Source organism: Girardinichthys multiradiatus, chromosome 20 (assembly GCF_021462225.1).
Source record: "Girardinichthys multiradiatus isolate DD_20200921_A chromosome 20, DD_fGirMul_XY1, whole genome shotgun sequence".
In the NCBI taxonomy this organism is placed as follows: domain Eukaryota; kingdom Metazoa; phylum Chordata; class Actinopteri; order Cyprinodontiformes; family Goodeidae; genus Girardinichthys; species Girardinichthys multiradiatus.
Genome location: NC_061812.1, coordinates 29,418,394 through 29,443,191, shown reverse-complemented (window position 1 = coordinate 29,443,191; position 24,798 = coordinate 29,418,394). Strand labels below are relative to the sequence as shown.

Genomic DNA, 24,798 nt, shown 5'->3' with positions numbered 1-24,798 from the left:
GTGAGAGAGCGAGAGAGAGAGAAGCCCTCCTCCTGCACACTCAGCCACAATCCCGTTTACATCGACTCCCCCCTGCTGTATTTTGAGGAATATTGGATTACTTTCGGCACTGGAGCTCTAACCGAGCACATCCAGGGATGGTCAGGTCTGTAATCATTTCTTCACTTGTTGAGAAAGTTGTTTCATTTCTTGAGCGACATAAATATTTCCTCTGCTTCTTGTGCATTCCTGTCAATTCTGGTGCCGCGTTCTTCATTTATTTTCCTTCTGCACACTTTAAAGTTTGTCTTTTTGCACGCACGGCGCGTCATTCTCGTGAGTCGTCCTCTTAACACGTCAGTCCACTCAGTGTGTCGCTCAGGCTTGACTTTGTTTTACACAAATGGTTACGCGGTGTCAGGCAGGAGAAAGGTTTTTTTTTTTTTAAGGAAGAGTACTAAGTTCTGCTTGTGGTTATATGGTTCCGAGGTTTGGGGTTTGCCAATTTTGTCTTTGGAAGCGCATGTTTTCTGAGAGGTTTCTAAACTTTCGCACAGTAAAGTAAGAGGGTCGAGGAGCGCATGATAAACCAAAGAAATATCTGGACGATTTATATATGGAAGACCTTCTCCCCCCACTTTCCAATACTTCACCATATATAAAGCAATTAATTTACCATTAAATAGATAAAAGGAAGCATGCATTAGTGTGTGTGTTTTGTGTCATACAAGTTTCTATCTCTAAAAGGTCTGGAATTTAGGTGTGGAAAAACATACATAAGTGTCCTCAGTGGCGCCACCATTTGAGGTGGGGGGCAGGTATGGGTAATGGTCTCCCTCTTAAATTTGCTGGGCCCCAGCAAATGGCCAGACAGTTTTATGCGCATAATATTTTTTACGTGTGGGTTTAAGACAGGAAAGGACAACCTCAGACAAGCTGCAACTTTTTATTTATTTATACTAACATGCTTTCATTTTGTCCTTAAAATGATCCCTTTGATTGTGTGTCACCCAGTCCTAGCCCAATACTTAAATGATTTTAGAATCACATATTTAGGTCAAAAATTGGAAGGGCTGAAGTATTTTAATAATATGGACACCACATTTTGGTGGGGATGAAAATAAGAATGACCTAACATAATAAATCAACTGATTCGTGGTATGGAGGTATCTGAAAATAGGAATTTACAGATCATTAAGTTTAAAGGAAACCCTGAAAAGGACCAAGATTATCTTTTTATCAGTCTTGAGTTTTTTTTTTTGTTTGTTCTTTTTTTATTTCCTATTTGTTATAGAAACAGTGTACATTGTAAATTACAGACTTTGGATAATTTATATCCTTTGATGATATTCACATAAACACATAAAAACAGATGGCAAAAAAAGCACAACTTTATTATTGCATAGGTACTGGACCCCATTATTGCACATTATAAAGCACACTATACCTGTAAGTATTAGTACTGAGAATTATAGAGTACCAAACAAAATGGCGTCCATATTCAAATTATTTATGGCAACATACCTGAATAATCTGGCTGTTGTGATTTGTAACCTTGCCGTTTTGGTTGTTTCATACCTGTCTGTCGTGGGACGTTTCTTATTGGCCATTCATCAATCTTAACCCGCTACAGGGATGTTTAATGCCCGCTCTGAAAATTCCTAATTTAAACTGCCTTGATATATCCTGATCATAGTTTACAATAGGAAAATGTGGTCTTATGACTCCAAGAAATAATATCTGTTAGAAAGAGTAGGCAGAGAGTAGAGTAGGGGTCTCAAACTAAAATCTTCTGGGACTGGGTTCCTGCAACTTTATGTCTCAACTTCAACACACCTGACTCAAATAATGACCTAATTAGTAGGACTCTGTTGAGCTTGACTGCATGCAAAGGAGGGAATGTTGTCATTTGATTGAGATGAGTAGGACCAGGGACACTTTTAAAAGTTGCAGCAACCCGGTCCACAAGGACCAGGGATCGTGACCTTTTAGTTTGTTAGTCTGTCATATTTCACAAGAGTCAACTGGATCAGAACCAGAATAAGTGGAACTTGGGTGCAAAATTTTCGGATAAAAAAAAAAAAAAGGAATAACAAAAAAGTGTAGTTATGCTTAAGGTTTGTGCATTATCATTGTTTATCTCTATAATTCATCAAAATATTTACTATACAAAATGTAGCGCACAATGGTTTTAGTATATGTACAAAATTGTTTCTTTTGTTATTCGAAACATAAGCAGGAAGGGGATAAAGGGCAACTTGTTGTTATGAAATGGGGTTTGACCTGGAACCAAGTAAAATTCTTAAAAACTTTTTCTGAGTTTCAGTTTTGATGCTCCATCCCAAGATTATTAGTGCATCACCCTTTACAGAAAACGTTCTGAAAGCGCCCCTGCCTAAATAACATTGACAGTGGCTGTTTTCCCTCTTCAGGTGGCAGCGTATCACAGCAGTGTTGAAGTGTGAGCTGAACCATGGAGCTGTATTTGAGGCTGACCACTAGCAGAGACAGCAGTCGTTCATTCTACAGCAGAACAACCAGAACTGACTTAGGGAGGCCCCACAACATGCAGCTGGGTCCTCAGTAAGGACAAGTGGACCTGGTCCTCTTCTTTTCACCTGGGGCCAGAGCTGCAGAATGCTCAGTCCTGCCACCCCATACAGTAAGTCATGACACTTTTATGTGTGTGCAAATCCTCGCCCTCAGTCACTTTTCCTGTACACATTCTTCTTGTGGCTTGTCTTTTGTCTGTCTCATGTGGTTTGGTTAGAGGGAAGCAAGCTGATGGGAGGGGGAGATGGGGAGTGTCTTTGAGAACTCATGTTGAGAAAGCAGATATGGTAATGCCTTTAACAGCTGAGCCTCCAGGATTCGTTATGAGGAATTTCACAAAAATAGTTCAGTTGCGGTTTTTTCAGCCTCTCCACGTTAATGGTGTACAGTTTAAACAGCTATAAGGCTCCAAATCATGTTTTGCAGTAAAGCAAAATGTGCATCTGATGCTTTTTTTTCCAAGAAAGGATGATTTATTGTGCAGTTCTAAGAGCAAAAATGACTATTCCCTATTTATTAGGGAAAGTCCAGTTTTACAAAAACAAAGGTTGCAAAGAGCTGACACTTGGATGCAAATGTGTTACATTTTAAGACCAGATAATTGAAATTATTAGTAACTGAGTGTGCTGCATTAATGTTTTAAGGAGATAAAACTGCAGTAAATGCCATCAATAAATCAGAATGTTTCACTTTTTTATATATTTTGTGTGATAATTACATATGAGATATTAGAAAATTAACTAAACGTAATGAAAAATACCACACTATCACAGTATTCACTCTTTTTTTAAAATGAAAATCTATACCATTATCTAATGGCTTATATTTAAACCTCTTACCAGTCAGCTTGTAGCTTGCCAACTTTAGATTTAAAACAGCATATCCATAATAAGTGTGATTGGTGGCAATTAGTTTGTACACTTTGACAGTGAGGTAGCCTACAGATGTATTTTGAGAATCTCTAGAAATAAATAAAAAAGACATGGTGCCTGAGTGACAGACAAAATACAAGCTATTGGTATTGTAGGCACTGCATAGCTAACCATTAAACCCTAACAATGGTACTATAGGCATCTGCTTTTGATTTTCCCATCTAAAGGACTAATTCACAGATTTTTCTGCAGATATCTGGACAAACAAATGGGGATCAAGGTTTCTCAGAGATATTGCTAAAATCTATTTTCTTTTCTTCTGTTGTTCTTAATGTTACGTTATATCAATAAAAGAAAGTAAAATCCTTCTGTTTACTGATTTTAATACCAGTGTGTTATGTTGTTAATGACTGTAGCTGACACCAAAGATAGTTTTACTTAAGCAACATTCGTTTTTGTTTTTTGTTTTTTTATAACTTAAGCTAACATTGGTGTTTTACCTGTTATATTGTTAGCGCAAGCTACAGCTGGCTATATACCAAATGTGTGCGTTGACCGAAGAATTGATCCTAAAGTCAATACAGAAAACCAATATTCTATATAGTGTTATATACCATGTGTTATATACCATGTGTGTAAAAAATGTCTATTTTTAGAAATTATGAGGATGTTGTCTATATCTTTTTTTAACCTGTTCATTTTTATTGCATGAATAAACTAAAAGTAAAAATCATTATTTTTAAGCTTATCATTAGACATTTGTCGCTTTAAGCAATTTGTTGGTATGAAAACAAACCCAGTTTGCTGGATCAGACCCATTACCCAACCAAGTGGTGGTAAATCAACCTAGCTGTGGGCCTATATATTTGATCATATCTGATCCAGAACTTGGCTAGCAAAAAAACCCAAACAAGTTTGTCTTTCAGCCCCCAGTTTTTAGAGTCTAGGCTTTTTCATATTGACTGACTGGGTTATTGATCAGGCCAAGCTTTAACAGGATTACAACACTAACCTTATTAGATTAATGCAGAGGGAATTTCCTTCTATGGTTTTGCATTCAGAATCAGACAGAAAAATGCCCCGAAGCTTCAACAGAGAAAGAGGGAGTTGTCTGAGCAGACATGAGTTTTTGGTAACATGCATTTGTCACATTCCTTCCTCAAAGTGCCTCACAGCATTGTGTTAGTTTTCTTCCTTCTTGACTAAATGCATTCCTAAGATAGCGTTCATTCGCTTTTCCCCCCAATCAAATCTCCCACACTAACCCATCACGGATCATTCTGCAAACACAAACAAGTAAACATGTAATCACCATCTCCCCACACCTCATTAAGGGGGCTGTGTACATAATGATAATAGTGTGACGCGTAGAGAGAATGATGAGCCGTTTTAGCTCTTTTTAAGTCACCAGTTACCAAGGCGAAGCACTCCTGTGAATGAAAGCCACATCGTTAGTAACCTGGTGTCAACAGCCTCTCATTAGCTTTGAATGGTGGGCCACATAAACGTCGGCTTCTACAAATGCATTACCTCTCCAACAGTAATCATGACAGTTCGTTAAGCTAGCCGCAGCCCACTGTAGATTCCTCATTAGGAGTTAAGGTAAAGATGTGAGCTGCAGCGATTGAGGAAAAAAGCAAAGGGAAGGACAGATGGGGAAGACATGAGGAGGGACTGGTCAGCTGCAGGCTTGATATATGAGTGGACACAATGAGCAGAGAGGAGGTGGGGGGCACAGTCCGGCCTCTGCCACATGTGTGGAGTTAAAGGAGTGGGGGAGGTTAAAAGTGACCACACAGATTGGAAGGCAGTCACCTCTTTACTACACTGCACAAGAGAAAAGGGGAGACATACTCAGAATATAGGTAGAAAAAGGAAGCAAACACATTTAAAGCAGATTATTATTTGTCTTTCAACCAAACAGGATAAAACTGAATCTGGTGGGGTACAGTGTTTGCTTGGCTAACAGTAGTGCAGCCGTGTTACACTTTAAGAGAGCGCTCTGTTCACCTTCACTCTGACATTGTGTTTTAGGCAATGGTCACTGCATACATAACAATCTAACCCTCATTTACACTGTAAGCAAGGACACAGACAGCTGGGTGGAGAGTCCACTGTCTTTAACCACAGTAATTCTGTCAAATAATATTTCTAATGCAAGCATGGGCCGGTTTCCTGTTTCAGGGTTTATCAAGGTCTCAAAAAGGTAACGTATGCCAGAGAAAGTTTCTCAGTGACTTTTTAGCTGTATGAAGCATAGCATATTAGCAATGCCCCTCCCCCTGTTTCTGCACAGTGCCAATTAGTTGGCTGAAAGAGGGCTACCTTTCCCCTTGTTGGTTCTGGTTCTGGGTACGGAACATAGGCAGTAATAGTGTGGAAACTGAGGTAGTGCCACCTATCACTCCTTTATTAAGGGCCATACCTATGGGGTAAGAACGCTGTCAAAAACAAGGTGTATGTAAAGATGGAAATGTGTGCATATTAGTCAATAGTTGTGCATAAGTAAAATCCACGTGATCTCAGGCTGGTTAGTGGAGCACAGAGTCAGTCGATTTGCGTTGTCACACTCCTCACCGCCAGTAAACGTAGTGCAGGGATTGGATGACGGAAAAAGGCAATGGGAGATAATTCAGTCTAAAAGGAATATTAGGGACAGAAGGGAGATAGGGGGGAAATCAAGAGTATTATAAATAAAGCATTGTTCTTTTTTATGAAATACAAAACTAAAACATAGAATATAGTGGATGGAGTTATACAATGATGTACAGTGGGTGGCAGTATGCACCTCTGAATTTGTTGCGTACCGCCAGCAGAAGAAGAAGAAGCGGCAGCACTAACACCAATTAATTTCGTTAATATATGCTCTTGGTCCGTCATCTTGGCGCTAGTGCTGCACACATTGTTTTTGACAGCGTTCTTACCCCATACATACCTGTTTTAATGTAATATTTCCTGTATTAATATTGGCAGAGGTGTAAATCAGCTTCTATCACAAACCTCTGTGCAGTCCAAACAGTTCATGTGCCATCATTGTTAGTATTTCCACCATCCCCTTTTCCAGATTTTGGAAATTCACTAAGTCTGATGAGTGTCTGGAAAACATATCTGCTTCTCAGGTTAGATTCCTGGCAAGCTAGCAGCCTAAATCATCCAATGGTTGGTCAGGAGTCCCTCTGCTTGTTGGCCATCTGAAGCTAAACGCTGCATGAAGAACCGCAATGTGGGAGTTCACTTAGCTGGTGCTTCTCTGTGTGCATGTGTGGGTTGGTGTGTGTATTTCTGAGTGTCTGTCCATCTTCAGGGGATCTCTTTGTTTATTGTGAGTGGAGAAAAAGCGCTAACAGAGACCCTTCAGCTACAGAGGGGTGACTTTTTTTTTCTTTTTTACTCATCCAGTCCAGGACCCATCTCTGATGCCACACAACCCCCAAATCCCATCACAGCCAGCCCCTTCCCCCATGTGTACTTCCATCCTATTGGCCCCTAATTACTCATACTGACCATGCAGTGGCTTACTATTCAAACTGGAGTCCACTCAGGCCTGGAAAGCAAGAATGACTTTTACATGCTTGCATCATTAAAACATAAAATCGTGTGGTTAGAGTTAAATATCCACAAATTCAAGCAAAAGTAGCAGTTGAATACAAAAAAGCTCTTTAATTGGTTTTAAGTGACAATGTGGATGTTTGGACTGAATGCTTTGAGGTTTCTTTCTTCTTAGAGCAGCTGCAGGCATCCTATATGCTTTACCCAAGCACACTGTGAACATGTTCTTTGTGCATACAATGCAGTGGAAAAGCATTTGCCCCAGATGTTCTCTGTTTTTGCTTTTTTGTCACACTTCAGTTCATTAATAAAATTTTAATATCAGACACAGATAACCTCAGTAAATACAAAATTCAGTTTTCAAGTGTGATGATTCTATGGAAAAGGCTTTCCAAACCAACATATTATTATTATTATTATTATTAACCCTTTGTTAATCTGGGTTCAATTTTGTCTTCCACACCCAGGCCTGATTACTGTCAGTCCTTTAGAATCAACAAATCAAAAATAGACCTGCTAAAAAGCAGTAACATCATGCCCTACCCTAAAGAAATTCAAGAACAGATGGGAAAGAAAATCCCTGATATCTATCAGTCTGAAAGGGGTACAAAACCGTTTCTAGGGATTTGGGACTACAGTGAACCACATTGAGAAGCATTATTCACAAATAGTAAAAACATGGAAGAGTTGAGGACCTACTAGGAGTTGCTGGCTTACTAAAATTACTCTCAAGAGCACATTAAGTATTCATCCAGAACAATATCTGTAGCACTGCAGGCCCCACTTACCTCTGTGAAGGTCAGTGTTTGATCAAATAGGCTGGGCAAAAGACCCATCTCACATGTTGTGATAATGAATATTAATGTATTATTTTATATTTAATATTAATACTTTATTTTTTCATTAAATAAGGGTTGTTAAGAGTTGTCTTGTGAATACCAGCCCAATAAGGCGGTGGTATTAGGACAAAATTGAAAGGGATGAGCCAAGCTCTGACATTATTGAACAGCAAAACTCTGCACACACACAGAATGAATTCACACAGTTTCTTAAAATACAAGAATTTATCAACAAAAATAAGTCAACTCAAAGTCAAACATATTTCAATGAACAAACTCTTTACTATGCTAAAACAATCCAACTAAACTACCAAGCAGAATTAAAGAATAACGAAGACTAATGGGCTATGTACAATATAAACAAGTTGATTAAAGATAGTTGGAAACTGTGACCAAAAGAGTGATGCAACATTTATGTTTGAGAACCAAGGATTATCTTAAGGAATCTGGAATTGAAGTTAAGTTAGTCTTGGAACTAACTTAGGCAGTAACTGGTATACCTTTAAACAACCATTCAAAATACAAGATCAGATATTTTAAAGAATGATTTGCTGAATAAAACCAACCTTCTGGATGACCAATTCTCAACGGTGTTTAATTAGCTGCCTGTATTTGTTAAAATAATATATAAAGAAATATTATTAAGGAAATAGTAAAATAATATTTAAGGAAATATTATTTTGAATAAGAACCAAACCTTTTAGTTAAATGGGTCTTAATGGTGTTTACTTAAGTATCAAGTTTAGAAAAATAACAATGGGTGAATGATCTTTGAGTAAATGACCTTTAGCTAACTCAAAGTAGGCAAACACGTGTTCTTAGCTGTTAACAGTTAAAGCTAACAAAAGAAACTGGTAGCTTATCATCAGAATCAAACACATACCTTAAAATACCACTAAATATAAGGGTTAAAATGCAAAGGTGTGGACGGTGTGTTATGGCCAATCTTCTGTATTAAAATCACCCTTTAAATAAAGTTTGTCTTAACTTTAAAAACACAAACTCAGAACACAAACTGAGCACGTGTGCTGAGCAGATAATCTGCTAGCACTAAGATGGCTGAGTTTTCAACACAAACAAAACCAAACGTCATAAAACGAAAAATGTTTAGATTATTTCATTCTAAACTACTTCTCTCTGCCTAAACACTACCTCTTACGAGGAAAAGGGTGACGAAGTTGAGGAAAGCATCTACAGTGAACAAAGGGTTAGTTGCAGCTAACGTCCGTAGCTGTGGGGTGGGGTGGCTTGTTCTGCCGGGTCGGCTGAACTGCACGTTACTGCTGTAACCACGGTGATTCGGTCCCATTGTCCTTCCTTCAGACCGGGAAAAACTGCTCCACTCAGCGTTGTAGAGACAGGGTCTCTGGTGGGAACTCCCAGTTTGCTCCTATAGACCTCAGAAAGAAAAGTCAAGCCACGCTTGCACCTTAATTACACAAACAGCAATTCATTCCTGCTTAACTAATGCACATTATCGCGTGATTGTATGACACTCTTGGATCCAGTTTGAAGAGTTATGTCTATTTGCCAGCAAAGAGACATTAGCGCGCTGTGTCCCTCCGTCCAGTTCTTCTGGGGACCTGCGTGAAAGAAGTCAGTTTGTTAGCGCGCAGAGTTTTTATTCCAACAGTGACGTCACGGGAAGTCCGCTGTTATTCCCTGTTCCTGGCTGTGCTGGAAGTAGGTCAATGCAATTTATTTTGAAAGTTCCAGAAAAGTTCTTACTGGCCTTTAATGTTGTAACCATGGCTGGGGTCCCAACACACATTTGGAAGAAAAAAACATGATCCCCAATAATGTTGGGGAAATATTCTGTAGACTGGCAAGATAAAAGTAAAGTTTTGGAAGGTGTGCATCCTGTTACATTTGGCTTAAAACTATCACAGGATTCCCAAAAAAAGGCATAATATCCATAGCCACACATGTCGGTTGTAGTGTGATGGTCTGGAATGATCTGAAATATTTGTGTGGGACAAAAAAAGGAAAAGCAGAAGAAGTCTGTAAGTGTTTAAAACCTCAATGTTGTCAACTGAGGAGAGAAAAGTAAAGACTATGGGGCTGATCTTCAAAAATTTTGCGTGTACAAAACCACACGCAGACTTGTTTGCATCCGCAAAGCTAATCTACAACCCAGGTGCCAATCGGATTGCGTGTGTAAAATCAGCGGAACAGTGGGCATAAAGTTTTTTGCGTGTTTCCTTCATGAATATCCACAACATATGATCATGACCCAAATGCGCAAATATACGGGAGGATAATACCACCCGCAATGTGATTTATCAAACCTGAAACTCACTGTGGGTACTGTTTTTGCATCTAGATTTAGCACATTTGAAATGCAGGTACTAACTGGCACGCAAAAATGTCTGCTGTCACCATAGTAAAAAGGATGCATAGATAGAATGACAGACAACAGAGAGAGAGAATCATCTGTACATGTCAACAGATTTGGGTTGTCAAACATAAAATAAAAATAAAAATAAAAATAGATGAAAATAGAGGATTCAATGTAGAATGATCTAAGGTCTGATTTGAAGCCAATCACAGACAGAAGCCAGGAAAGAAATAAAATCATTATAAGGCAGATTAAATCCGTCATTTGAAAACTGGATGCTTCAATCACTTTTTATCAGGTGGAAAATCACCATTTAAAGGTGGCTTTTCCATGTGGTGAAATAGACAGTGTATGCTTTAACCTTGTCACTAAACAAAATACATTGCATTAGTGACGGCAACACTGTGACATTGCAGAGCAATCAAAGCTGGATCAGTTCGATTACGTTCTTTGCAAATGAACATAAGCCAAGGGAGGGGGTATACAGTGAAAAATGATTTCATGTCACCAAAGAACAATTTACACTATCAAACACGTTATATGTCGTTAAAATATTGGCAAAACGAATTCAGTAAAATCATTGGAAAATTATTTATTTTTATGTACTGAAATGTTAAATTTGAATTCTTTGCAGGACAGTGATGTGAAGTTATGTTTTAAAATTAGCAAAGCTATACAGATAGCCAACTCCTACAACTATTTTTATGTTGCTAATATTACGTTTGTTTGCTTTTCCTCTAGTTTCACTGGGGGCAGTAGAAGCCAGCCAGTAGCACACACAATTTCCTCATTTCTTCATCAATAGGGTGTTCTACACCTTTTCTGCACCTGTTATCCATAGCATGTGCTACCTTTGAAGATTGCATGCAACATGCCCACTTACTGCATGTTTAGCACCTCTTATTTTGGGATCTTTGAAGATCAGGCCTTATATCTTCAGGGTGATGCAGCTATTTCTTTGTTATATGCAAATCTTTCTTGCAAACTAATACAGTTCTTCTTAATTTGAGGTTGCATCTGGAGTTACTTAAAAAATACTTACAAAGACTTAGCCATATTAATGAGAATGATTTATCGGTATGCACTGATCTAAGATTTGTGACTGGTTTCCGATCTATGGTTTCTGTAGAGCTTTGACCTACATTGTGATTTTTAAGAATTGCAATATAAAAAAATATTAGAACAGCCTTCAAACTATTTTTTCAGTTGTCCTGCCTTGATTGGTGAATAACTAGGTATATTCGGAGCAGAGGCGATGTAAGAACGGAGTCACTGTAAATCATGGTAATACTGTACAATCAAGACAATATTATGATGGAGTTAACATGTTAAACTGTCATCAGCACCGTGAATTAATGATGGAGCTGCATTACTAAAACAGCAGTCTCTCTGTGTGTTTTCCTAGAGAATGTAGTTCCCTCCCTTTACTGTGAGATTTCCAAAAGGCTTCCAACGTTCCTAAAATCCAGCATGTTTCATTACAGACAAAGGTTGAAAGATAAAAAAAAACTACTGTTCATCCTTCCTGTTATCTGCTGAGTATTTCCCTCTCTCTCGTCGGCAGCCTCAGTGTGATCAGGACCGACTGATTTATTAATCTACATTGAATCACTGCCTTTCCAGTAATTCAGCTTCATTAACTCTTAACTAAATTTGCAGAAGCTGACTTTTGATCAGTAGAATGAATCAGTCCGAACATGGAGGCCTGTCATTTATTTTAATGAAATAAATATCCTACCATATTCAGCTCTTCTTGAGAACACACTGAGCTTTAAAAGTAAACAGTGAAAGTGTGGGTTGCACATCTACATACAAAACTTGTATGTAAGCAGCTCAGCTCAATAATGCTAATGTCAGAGTCTAAAAACAAAAAGCCTCACAAACATGCAGTGATTTATTCAGAGCATTTAACCATAACTTAGGTCACTATAGTGATCAGTTACTCAAAAACATGTTTAAATCTATTTTTGTTGTATTTGATGGTCAGTTTGGCTGTGCACCTGCAGCTATCACATAAGCATGCTTGTCTTACTGTACTGTGCTATACAGTGATGATTAGATATTCACATACACTCTTCATCAACATGGACATCATATTATGTTGGGTGGTATGAAGTATTTGGCCAGTTCTTTTTTCAGTTTTGAGTTTTAAAAACAGCAATTGCATGCTCTAATTTAACATTGATGTACATTTATTATAATACGGGTTCACAATTTTAAAAACAGACCAAAATCTACAGATACACTCACACTGACATTTGCTTAATGCACTGATTTGACAGGTCAGGTCAGAGAGCGGAATCATATAATTTTCCTCGATTAGCATTGATCCGTATTCAGCAAGTCAGATACTTTTTTCCCTGTTTCCGAAATGATTTAAGGACTCCAACCATTTTGCTCTATAAACACATCAAACAAAGCATGTGTTTTGTTATAAAAAATCAAATAAAGATTTGGGACATATGCTTCAATCTGCAAATAATGGTAGTATTGAAATTTAATTTACCGTATTTTCCGCACTATAAGGCGCACCGGATTATAAGGCGCACCTTCAATGAATGGTCTATTTTAGAACTTTTTTCATATATAGGGCGCACCGGATTATAAGGCGCATAGAATAGAAGCTACTGCAGTCAAACGTTTGACTGGGGTTGCGTTATGCATCCACTAGATGGAGCTGTGCTAAAGAGAATGTCAACAAAACAGTCAGTCAAACTTTATTAATACACTACAAACCAGCGTTCTGATAACTCCATTCACTCTCATGGTAAGGTCTCCTCTACATAGAATTCTATTGAATAGAGCCAACCGCACGTTAGGAATGCATTGGAGTCTATGAAGTTGAAGTTGAAATCAAACGTTAGTTAAAACGTGAAAGGGAACTTTTCCCTGATTCAGTAAACACGTAAAAGAAACAGTTTGATGCACTAAATCAAACGTTAGTACTGTTAACCTTTCCTGTTTCTGTCCCCTGACCGTAGTCTGATGACACAGGGGAGACGCTTTCTCCAGGGCCGAAGTTACTAGTTTCCTCGGGGTTAACTCCCTCACTCATACGTTGCTGAGTTGAGCATGAAGAAACAGCATCAAAACACTGAGTTGTTGACGAGATTCGGGGTTCTTTTTAATGACTTTGCAGCACGTAAAAACACAGGGCTTACAGACTCATACACCACTGCTCCGGTCGCCGTCTCTACCCACCCCACACACACAATAATACCGACGTCACTCCTTCACTCTTGATTCTCAGCTACGGCAGCACACAGCGCCACCTCTGTCCGGAGGAGTAATGTCAGCATCTTCCATACACACACACGAAACATACACCCCACACACTGAGCTTCTAATCACATATAGTTCAGGCAATTCCTGCAACAGTACATTCAAACCTTATACACACACAAGTGGTGTTGGACTAGGAGTAAGCACAGTACAGGTGTTTACCGCTATTACTTCGGCGACGCCCCTGACTACGGTAGCCGTAATGCTGGAAGCGGTGCGGCTACCAGTCGTACTGAAACATTTTGACAGAGCGCCGTGTACAACCAGTATGGATCAACCAATTAACCAATTGATCCATATATAAGGCGCTCCGGATTACAAGGCGCACTGTCATTTTTTGAGAAAATTAATGGTTTTTAAGTGCGCCTTATAGTGCGGAAAATACGGTATTATAATGTTCAGAAACAACAAATGAACGACCAAAGCTCTAGCTGAATATAAACTAAAAGATGCTGGTAAAACAGTGTCACTAACTATGGTAAAGCTAGTTTTCAGCATGGACTGAGAGGATGCTGCGGAAGAAAGAAATGTGCTCAAAAATGAACTTCTTCAAGCATGTCTAAAAACTGTAAATGTAAATAAGCCAAACATTGTCAGGAGAAAGGTTTTATGATTAGACGAGACAAAAATGGAGATGTTGGGCCACAATAAAATAAAGACTGGCACCATGATCAGGATTTCAGACCTAACAACAGTGTTCTGTGAAGCATAGAGGTAGCACCATCACATTGTTGGGTTTATGATTATTGATTGAATAATCTTGATCAATAATTATAATTACAAATCATAATCTGACAAAATCAATTTCTTAACCAAAAATCCTCATTTACGAATCGAGACCAGAGAGGTTTCTGGTGTTGTAATTGTGGCTCAACGCCTCTGACAATTACAACCGTTAAATACTCTGTAATAATTAATAACCATTGCCGGAGATGTCACTGTTTAATCGACCGTTTCTGCCGAAACGTGTGGAACTTGAACCTTATTTTGACTGACACATCACTTTTTGCACACAATGAAACACCAAACGCTCTCTCTTTATCTATGTGAATATTTATTAATTTTTAATTTTCACATCTAAATAAGCAAAGTCAACAAACGGTAGTGGGTATGTATTGAGTCAACCAGCAGTTTATGGCACTACAGACGAAGGGAGAGGGGGATATGAGTGGTGGCGAGTGGTGGGGGTTGGAGCGCAGCTCCGACTGTCCTTATGGTCTTCTGATCATAAAACTTCCCCCTAACTCCTGGCACAACGGATTGATAACTTTTGGCGGCAAGCTAGCACAGTGAGATTGAAGACAAAGGTAAAATGGAGAATTTTACCATGAGGTCGTTTTAACAGTCCAGTCTTGCAACGCACCCGCGTTCAGATAGTAAACACAAACAGCTCTGGGAACGCGGCGGATCCCGATATCAACATAACACATCAAAGTTTCAATAAGCAAGGTTACATGTACATATTATTCAGAACACATGAGATCCTAACCAGCGATTCTGATCGCTTCTACAACCTCTGACCCTGCCCAGGCCTTCTAATAAAGCAATAAAAGATAAAATAAAAAGGTTGGTTTTACTTGGTGTCGTCTTCTTCCTGAGTGAGGGAATTCGAGCGAGGAAAAGTGGGGTTAAGTTAATTGTGCGTCCACAATTAACTTCAGGGGAAGCGGTCAGTTTTCGTCCTTTGGTCTTCTTGACAAAAAGGAAAAATATGATCTGACCATCAAAGTCGACTTGAAAATGAAACACGGTAGCGGTTCATCTCTCCGAAACTCCGTGTCCTCAGTTACGTGTTAACTCACGTCTTCGATCGGCAAAGTGAAATCTCTGGCCTTCTTAGTCCAAAAACCTCAGTTATGAATGGTTCGTTGTCCAACGAGAGAGAATGAATGAACTCTGCACAGAGCTCTTCTCTTAAAGTGGTGCGCTTCAGTCGCTAGACCGGTTTTCTAGCAGAAGGCGAGTTTTCAAACATGAGCGCCTCCTATATAGCACCCTGTGACGCCGGACTTGGGACGCCCAGTCATATCAGTCGCAATGCTCGATGGGATATGTAGGAGTGGGCTGTCCTGGGTACAAAATGGCCGATGCCTTTGGAGGGGCACAGTGACGTCCAACAACGTGCAGATAATCCAATACTCAGCAAACAAGTGGTCCAACAACATTGAGGGCCTGTTTTGGCAGCAAGTGGTGTTGTTACATTGTACAAATTGGTTGGAGTTATGAAGACAGAACCATTATATTTTATAGCCTTAATGGATTAGAGAAGTTATGCATTAAATTAATAATTCTTGTTAAATCATTGCAGCTTATTTTATCACTAATTCCACCCTAAGAATAGTTAAAATGCATCATTAAATACCAAGATATATAAATGTTATATTAATATAACATTTATGTCTATGATGAGAGATTTAAACCTTCTGAGCAGCACTGCACATGTGCAAAATGCTGTTTCATACATTCTAGACAACCTTGCAAACTGACTTGATGCAAATGAGCAACATCTAGTTTTCCTTCAACTGTAACTGCAGTGAACCACAATTCAGGATAAGCACAGCTTTCTTAGAAAAGGTAATGAAGTACTCATTATTTGATTAACGTGAGTCACCCCAACACAACAGGGTTTAAAATACCATGCATTCTGGTAAATGTCATTTATTTGGTCTCTTTTATCTTCATCATTTTCTGAGTCTGTTGCCCCATTTCACTAGAAGCTGTTCTTTTCCTGTGGACCAAGGGCCTATCATAAAGTTTTGGTATTTTGATTTGTATTTAATATATTAATATTGGCAGTCAGCCAATCAGTACACTGACAGGTAATTGTCCAGTTTTAAGGGGGTTTAGTGGAATCAAATGGTAATTCAGTACAAAGGTATGCTACTTTGATGAAGCTCCAATAGTGACACATGTTTGGGGACTTCCATGCATGTTCAGTTATTGCCACCTGGACCCTTCTTTTTGCGTTTATATTTTTGTGCTCATGCTTTGTATATGCTTTTCATTCATTTGTCTTCAATAGTTTGCTGCAGTATTAGCAAAAAGTATGGCCAAGAATGAAGGAAAATTTGCAAGCCCCAAGAAAAAATGAATTATCACAGATGTGGTCGCCAAACCCTACTTCTTAAAAATCCTCTTATTAAATAACATTCAGCAGCAAGAAGTGTTAATTTTCAACAGAATATTTTGGTGTAAGGCTTTAACATAAATAATTCCTTCATAAACATTTCTTATTAGCTTGAGTCCAGGTAGTCCAGAAGATGAACATCTGATGAAAAATCTAAAATATCAATCCTTCTATAGAAAGTGTACATACTGTATAACTGTATGGGAAGCACCCGATGATGATATTAGTGTCATAACTGTTTTTGGCTATGTAAGAGATTTTTAATAGGAAGGGCACATATTTATTTTATAAGTGACAGCCAATTACGAAATGTAACAATGATGTCACTATATTTTAGGTTTAACGTTGTAGATTGTATAATAATATCTGATTTTGAGTGAATTAATTAATTGAAGTAAATGAATTTTATTATTTTATTAATTAGTTAGGGCTTCCTCTCCAGTCTTGTTATTGTCTAACTCAGGCTTGATTTGTAGTCTTCTGTGTGCTGATCTTCCTACAGTCCTTGACATTGTTCAAATTCAGGGTGAAAATCTGATTGAATTAAAGGTTAGTGATGATGGTGTCTGTAGCAGCAAAACATAATTTTTAGGTTTATTATAAGCAGTCAAGTATTACTATGAGGATCCTGATTGTATTTCAATATTAAATTATGAAGTCTAGATTTGGATGCACATGTTATTACCCTCAATGACCCCTTTGCATGTTTGAACACGCCATGTGTTTTGACAATAAATCAAAACTTCAATCAACCCTTCAGAATAATGAATTAAATTCTCTGAGGACTAAGCTCGACGCCCTGAAAACTTAATTTGATCCAATGTTTATCAGAAATCCTGTATTAAATGTCATGGCATGGTTTACATTAATGTCATTATTTTCTTAAAAATAAAAGCAAAGGCAACATCCTGCTATGTGTGAGCGAGCAGATGCTGCAACAGTGTTTTACTTTTATTATAAACAAAGCCAAAATGATTGTGGGTGTGACATTTTAAACTGTGCGTAGCATCCTATGTTAGTGGTTAGAGTAGTAAGCATGGGTATCATTACTAAAACAACAGTTGCTGTGTTTATTTCCTTGAGAACATAGATTGGGTAGGTAAAAAGGTCGATATGTGTATCCAAATGCCGGTGGAGAGCACCGCAATCCCTGGACTGGATGAGAAGGATTATTGGGCTAAAGGATCATTTGATTTAAGAACATGTGGATTTGTTAAAGCACTCATCTGGTGGTCCTGGTGTACATGTGCCTCAACCTAGCATAATCCGAATATATTTAGCTTCAGAACAGACATTAAAAGTAATCAAATATTTTTGTATAATAATGAATACATGCAAAGGACTGCATCTTTTACTACCACCAGACATCTAAAAGAGTAATTTTAATGTTTACAGACAAAAACAGAAAAAGGGATGATGAATAAAGTTGACTCCCACTATTTTGGTGGTTAATGTAAAAATATCATATATACAGTTGCATCTATAAAGAAACTGAAGGCTCACAAATAAAAATGTCCAACCAGTCTGAAATCTTCCAGTATCTTCCTCCTCTGTCCAGGGGTGCAGCAGGAAAAACCCTCTGGCCTAGGCCTGGTATTGGGATAGTTTAATAATGCTCTGCAATGTCTGGAATGTCAGTCTAACTCCAGTTCAAAAAGATCAGCCCTCAGCCACTAAACCAGTGGATTACTCTGTCTAAATGTGCACGCTTACCTGCTCATGTCACCTGAAATTTTGATTCCCCCTGCCTAATCAATCATAACAATAGTGATCATCTGTAGTGAGCTATAATTAGCCCCCGTGTAACATGAAGGAACAAAAGACTTTGATTTCTTTCCTCAGGGACCCCACCCACTTTCCCTCTGTCCATCCGACCCCTGAGGTTTTGGCCGAATTAGATCACACGCTTGGTGGGGGTGGCTTTGTGGACTAAGAGACTCACAGAGAGACAACAATGGCTCTAATGTGAGAAAAGCAGATTCGGACGGTAGCATGCAGGCTGATCGAGGCTTATCGCTGTGGAGACCAGGCTGGGGGCTATGTTGATAGTTTCTCATAAAGGTTAGAGCCGTTGTTCCCCTGCCTGGATGGATCTGTGCATAAGAGTGTGGGCTAAACACTGACAAGATTCTGTAAAATGCTTAGTTTGAAAGGTGATTATGAAAACAGATGGATTGAGCTGACTTTTGAAGCCGCGTTGGAAAACAGAAGGGTTAGATAGTCGGTACTGCCATCTTGTGATGAATTTCTCCCTTTCTGCATTGTTACAGCTGCACCGGGTACAGCTTGGTGGCTGATACTCGGTCTTCATGTTTGTGAAGCTTTAACATGTCATTTTAAGAGCCGTAAATAACAGCATTTAAAGGTATGTTAAAGATTAGTCACTGTTAAACTGGGATTTACTCATTTTTAAAGGCAAAATGATCACAAAATGGACTATATTTAACGTCTTTTATTATCAGATAGCACAGTAAGTATAAGAATGTGCAGAAAGCGGCCTCTGTGTGTATGCCCTAGAGAATGTACTGTAGGTCTTTGCTCTAACTAGAAGGTTTCCAAAAGCCTTGCAAACATTTACAAATCCAGCATACAACACGGACAGAGGTTAAAATCTCAAAATAATAAATTAGCCAACCTTTCTTAATGTGTTTCTTCCTGTCATCTGCTGAGAGCCAAGCTATTTCTTTAAAAATCTGCATAAATGACCCACAAACCTTTCTCAGCATGACACAGAAAAAATACAGATTCCTTTCAAAATTCTTCTTATATGTCTGTGCATTAAACACCTCATTGGTACTGTAAATAGTTAACAGCTTCCAGACTGTAGAGTGTTGTTATTGCAACCTGTTATTTCTCAGGTATACTGCATTCCCTGGTCATAATTTTCCAACTGGTCGTGCATCGGTCAGGACCGATCAAACAGAACATCATCCGATTCTCAGATTCTCTCTGCATTTTTGTGAGTTAACTGATGTTTCCTTGTTTCTTTCAGGTCTGTTGAAGATGCACTGGTCTCCGGAGCACGCCGCCCCTTTATCTCAGTGGCCTGAGCAGCACCTAGATGTAACGTCCACCACCTCCCCCCAGTCTGCCCACAAACAAGACCCCTACAGTACTGCTGCCCGGCGCACCTATGCCCCTGCTGGGTATCCTTGGGCCAGTGACGACATATCTGCTCTTACGGCTTCTTCGCTCCTCAAACGATATGCTGAGAAGTACTCAGGACTGGAACTGTCATATGAACGCACTGCTACAGGTGCCTACTCTGAGTCTGGAAGTTTCCTAAAAACTGAATCAGAGCCCTGGGCTCTGAGTCAAGGCATGGATTGTTACCCCGGACTTGAGGCACTAACTGGCTCCAAGGTGGGGTCTGCCACTGTAGGAATACCAGCCACAGGAAGTGTAACATTAGTGAGTAGTAACTTAGTCTCGGAACCAGGCTATAGTGGCACTGCCACCTGTAATGCCCCACCATCTCAGGAATACCCTCCTGCCTACAATAGCACCTATCTGTCCCCAGGATACTGCCCTCAGCCCAGTGCAGCACTTCCACCTGCCCCTCTGCACACCTTGCAGCCAACACCTACTCTAGTGCCCAGCTACAGCACCAGCACTCCCGTCTACAACTACCCACCGGGTTGCTACCCCCAAGCCAGCCTTTCTTCTGGATACAACCACCCCAGTGCCTCCTACCTGCCCTCAGGAATTAGCGCTCCCACACCCCTGGCCCCTAGGCCTACCGTGGTCGGGGGTAGTTATAGTTACCAGTGCCACAACCTTGGAGGGAGGTCTGATGCAGGTGTGCCACTTAAACGCAAGGCCTTTGAGATGACAGAGGAAGTACAGGAGGAGGTAGAAGCGGAGGGATCGCACTACAAAAAGTTTGGCAATGGTCCAGGAAGCAGTCATAGCAAAGGTAACGGTAATGGCCAGGCCAATGGCTATGATGTTAGCGGCTCTGCCTCAGACCAGCAGGCCTACAAACCTGGAAAGCCCCTGATATCACCTACATACAACGGAGCAGGGGACTATAGCCCACCATCAGGCCTTGCAGGGGAGAGCGTAACTGGGGAGCACAGCTTTTCTCAACAGCAAAGAAGGTCTGTGAAGATACCTGCATCTCACACACGAGCAAAGGACCCCACTGGTGGCCGCTAATAATCCCAGTCAACATCAAGGAGGAGTATCTAAAGACTTAGTCGTTCTGGAACAACAATGAATTGCTCTACGGAAGTGTAATCTCTCTGGCAAACACAAGAGGGCACAAGACTTCTATTTCTTGTGGATGTTCATCATTTTTCATTACTCATATTTTTCCAAAGATTCACAGTGGTATTTTGTCCACTTAGGTTGAGATAAGTGTTAGGTATTAGGTTGAGCTATTCTCTGCATAGACAGTCTAAATCTAAGAGTGTCTCTTTCTCTCAGGACCTTATATATTTCCTGTTGGCTACTCCTGGTGGTGTTGTTTAAGAAGTTGGTGTACTCATCTGTGGCCATTATGTGTGTAAAAAGACCTTTGACTGCAAAGACGCTCTTTGGCACCACACCACAAGATGACCAAAAAGAAAAGCAAGCAATAACAAACATATTAGGATTGCTGTGCTACTTTAGCATAATCACTGCTACACAGCTGAGTGCAAGGCTTGGTGTGTCATTGGGCCTTGAGAGATGAATGTTTCCCTCTTGCTTATTCTTTATCTTTCTTTCCTAATAGTTCTCTCTTTGTCTCCTCTTGCATTTAATTTTTTTTATCTTGGAGACCTACCTTTTCGGCTCAACAATTGTCAATGCTGATCAGCTTAAATCTTTTCCTCTTTACACATACAGTGCTGTGTCAAAATATTTATCTTTCACAGATTTCGTCTGGTTTTATTTTTTTGTTACACGTCAGTGTTTTCAGGCCAAATAAATTCAAAGTAGTACAAAAATCAGTTTTAAAATGTTGACTTTTTTATGAGTGGAAAAAGACCTTGGCAAACCAACCTGACCCTGTCTAAAAATGCAATCCCACCCCCCTACTCAATGACTCATTGTACGGTAAATGGAAAAAAAACAAGAACTTTCAGGTATTTACCATAATCAAGAATGAGTTTTCTACATCACTTTGGATGCATTTTTTTCCCTCTTGTAAGATTTGCTTTATATTAGTTATGCTGAAGGGCTTTAGAACCCATACAGCTTAAGTCTGGACCTTAGTTAAGCCACCTTAAAATCTTGTTTTTCGGGGGGCCTTTTAGAAATGGACTTGCTTGTGTGCTTCTGATCATTGTCAAGCTGTATAACCCAAGTGCACTTGAGCTTAATGTTCCAACTTGATAGCTGGACATTCTTTGGGATTTACTGCTTTAGAGCAGAATTTATTGTTCCATCAATTACAGCATTACAGTTGGACCTGAAGCAGCAAAACAGCCCTAGACCATCACACTACCACTACCATGCTTGACTGCTAGTATAAAGTTCTAGTTTTATGCCAGATTTAATGGGATGCTCACCTATCAAAAGTTCAATTTATGTCTCCTCAGTGAACAGAATATTTTATAACTCTTGGGGATCACCAAAGTGTTGTTTTTGGACAGTGGTTGTTTTGGCATTTGAACTGTTCCACAGTTCAGCCTTTTCTTATGCTTGCCTCATGCATACTGACCTTAACTGGGTTAAGTGAGTCCTGCAATTCTTTAAATGTTGTTCTGGGTTCTTTTGTGACCTGCTGGATGCAACGTTGATGCACTTCGGTGTAGTTTTGCTAAGTTGGCAACTCCTGGCAAGGTTCAGTGTTTTCTCCTTTTGTTGATAAAGGCTCACGCTGCATTTTTCTGGAGGCCTTAGAAATCAAACTCTTTCCAGAATGATGTCTATGAATTTGCTTTCTATCTGTCCCTGAATTTCTTTAGATGCTAGCATGATGTGTTCCTTTTTGATATCTTTTAGCCTTCTTCATGTTCTCAGACAGGTTCTTTTTAATTGATTTCTTAATTGTACGGGTCTGACAGTAATAAGGCCTGGGTGTGGCTTGTGAAATTTACCTGAAAAAAAGGGATAATCACAGTTAATTAATGATTTTGTCAAAGGGGATAAATAGATTTTTACATAGGGGCAGGTTGGTTTGGACAGCTTTCTTCCCTTAATAAATTAAATCATCATTTAAAAAGTGAATATTGTATTTTCTCAGGTTATCTTTGTATATTTGAATTTGTGTAAGAAAAAAACTAAAACAGAAGACATATGTAAGGGGGAGATGTTTTTACATAGCACTGTATAAAAGCCTTCGGCAATATACATGAAGTCACTCTTTAGGTTTAAATCTGTTACCAATCATCCAATATTTTATTTTCATTTGAATGTTTTTAGCATTCAAGAAATTGCAAGATACAAATATCTACAGGTTATCTTTCTAAGGGTGTAGTTACCATGCACATTTGTGCTAAACTCAAGAGCCAATGAATAATATCCAGTCAAGGCGCAAAACGCTGTTTATTGTTTGGATGCACAGCATGTAGGTCCCAGTGCCTCAAACGTTTTGCCCAACATTATAGTCTTTATGAAGAATTGCCTGCTTATCTGCTTTAATTAACTTTTTTTGATATGCAATCTCTTTAATTAACCCTCTTAGAAGGATGATTTATAGTCATGTTATTGAAAAACTCAGGAAGAATATTGTTACCTCAGAATGATAAAAGTAAGAATGTATGTTATAACCTTAGGGTGTTGGTAGCGAGCTTTATGGAGAAAGAAAAACAGAGCCATGGCTAAAAACTTCAGGGAAACCAAAAACATACAATACCTTCAATAATATAAAACCTCAGCAAATTCACACAATAGCACACATAGGCAAATGCAATCCCCTCAGTTTTATTGCTCTGGGAAACTTGAAGTTTTCTTACCAAGGCCCAAAATGTTGAATGTAATTCAGATATTTTTTTTAAGGACAATACATGCCATAATGTACATCAGTGATGTTTTTAGATATATAAAACATATTTTCTTTGTGTATAGATGTAATTCTATAGGTTTTGGTGGAAAAAATGAATGCCATGTTAAGTGTTAGTGTAGTTAGTGTTAGGGAAATGGTTTTATGGACAAAGCACTCCTGGTTTAGAAAAGATAACATTCATATATCAGTGTCTACATCTTCTGCAATTTGAATGCTTGTTAAATGTCTTAATTAAAAATCAGCAGTTCACTTTAATATTTTTTCAAACCTGAATCAAAACCATATAATGTAAATATGCGTGCACTGTCTTTGCGACTTTTAACTTCTTTTTTTCACCAAGATGTTGCTCAAGGCGTTTGTTAGTGTCCTGCCCTTAAAGGGCGGGATGATACTTTGTTTTCTCCTCAAACACTCAACCAAACTTCAAAATATATGAGCGTGCAGAAATTTAATTTTTTCAAACTAAGCGTGCTCAGAATGTGGTAAAATGTCACAAAGCTTCATAATATCTTTAAGAAAATGAAATATAGATGTTAAGGATAGACAAAAGCAACTTGACTAGACTTTGTAAATTTCAAGCGAAGCGCTTAGCTAAAAGAAATATATGCTCCTCAGTGCCACACAAAGAGCCTATTTTATGGTGAAATATGCTCAACAGCAAATATTTTACATTTTTGCTGTTTCTCTGAAGCAGCGAAGGATGTGGGATAAATCTGAACTTCTACGTTGTCTTTGTAACTCACTCTCATTGTTTCTTGTACATTCTCCTTAACCGTTTCTACCTCATTTTGAAGACATTGTACATGGAAATATTTATTTCATGTCATTTTCAGATGCCAGCTTAAAGAGCAATGTTTTTTACTGTTGACCTGTTTTAAGTCTACCTCACTAAAGACTCTTCTGTCATGTCCTGTCAAATGAAAATATACAGAAAATAAAATCATGCTTGACTTTGTCTTTGTCTTTGAAAACTAAAAGTGGTATGGTTTATACATACAACTCACTTTGACTTATAATAGTTTTACAGTATTTCTCTTCATCCTTAATTTTTGTCTAGCTATCCAGCTAGCTAGCTAGCGTAACCTGATGAATAGATAGCTAGATAGCTATCTACTGTATTTTTCAGTTTAACTGATAAACATATCAAAACTGTCTGTATGCACAAATATCCACACAGAAGGTTCAACTTCCTGGTAATTCATCTGTTATTCTCTTCTGAAATTCACATAGAGTTGAAACTTGATACTCACTGTTTAAAAAAATGCCTACCCTTTTTTTCTCTATGTCTGACATTAAGTCAAACAAAATTTGTATTGCTTTAGGTC

General features: G+C 38.8%; 1 protein-coding gene across 2 annotated transcripts; it reads left to right on the top strand.

Moving 5' to 3' along the window:
* Nucleotides 1–24,428, top strand: LOC124857378 (fidgetin-like). Of its 2 annotated transcripts, none has more exons than XM_047348616.1 (3): nt 1–145; nt 2,412–2,641; nt 19,532–24,428. In XM_047348616.1, the coding sequence occupies exons 2-3, from the start codon at nt 2,617–2,619 to the stop codon at nt 20,695–20,697; spliced, it is 1,191 nt and encodes a 396-aa protein (XP_047204572.1). In that variant the 5' UTR covers nt 1–145; nt 2,412–2,616; the 3' UTR covers nt 20,698–24,428. The 2 variants fall into 2 exon arrangements, with proteins under 2 accessions (XP_047204572.1, XP_047204573.1); XM_047348617.1 differs by lacking the exon at nt 1–145 and adding an exon at nt 1,632–2,096.
* Nucleotides 24,429–24,798: the final 370 nt, after the last annotated feature.

Excerpts from the sequence above, each read along its gene's own strand:
- LOC124857378 (XM_047348616.1), top strand. The coding sequence starts at position 2,617 with ATGCTCAGTCCTGCCACCCCATACA. Across the intron at positions 2,642-19,531 it reads CAGTCCTGCCACCCCATACA|GTCTGTTGAAGATGCACTGG; the intron begins GTAAGTCATGAC and ends TGTTTCTTTCAG.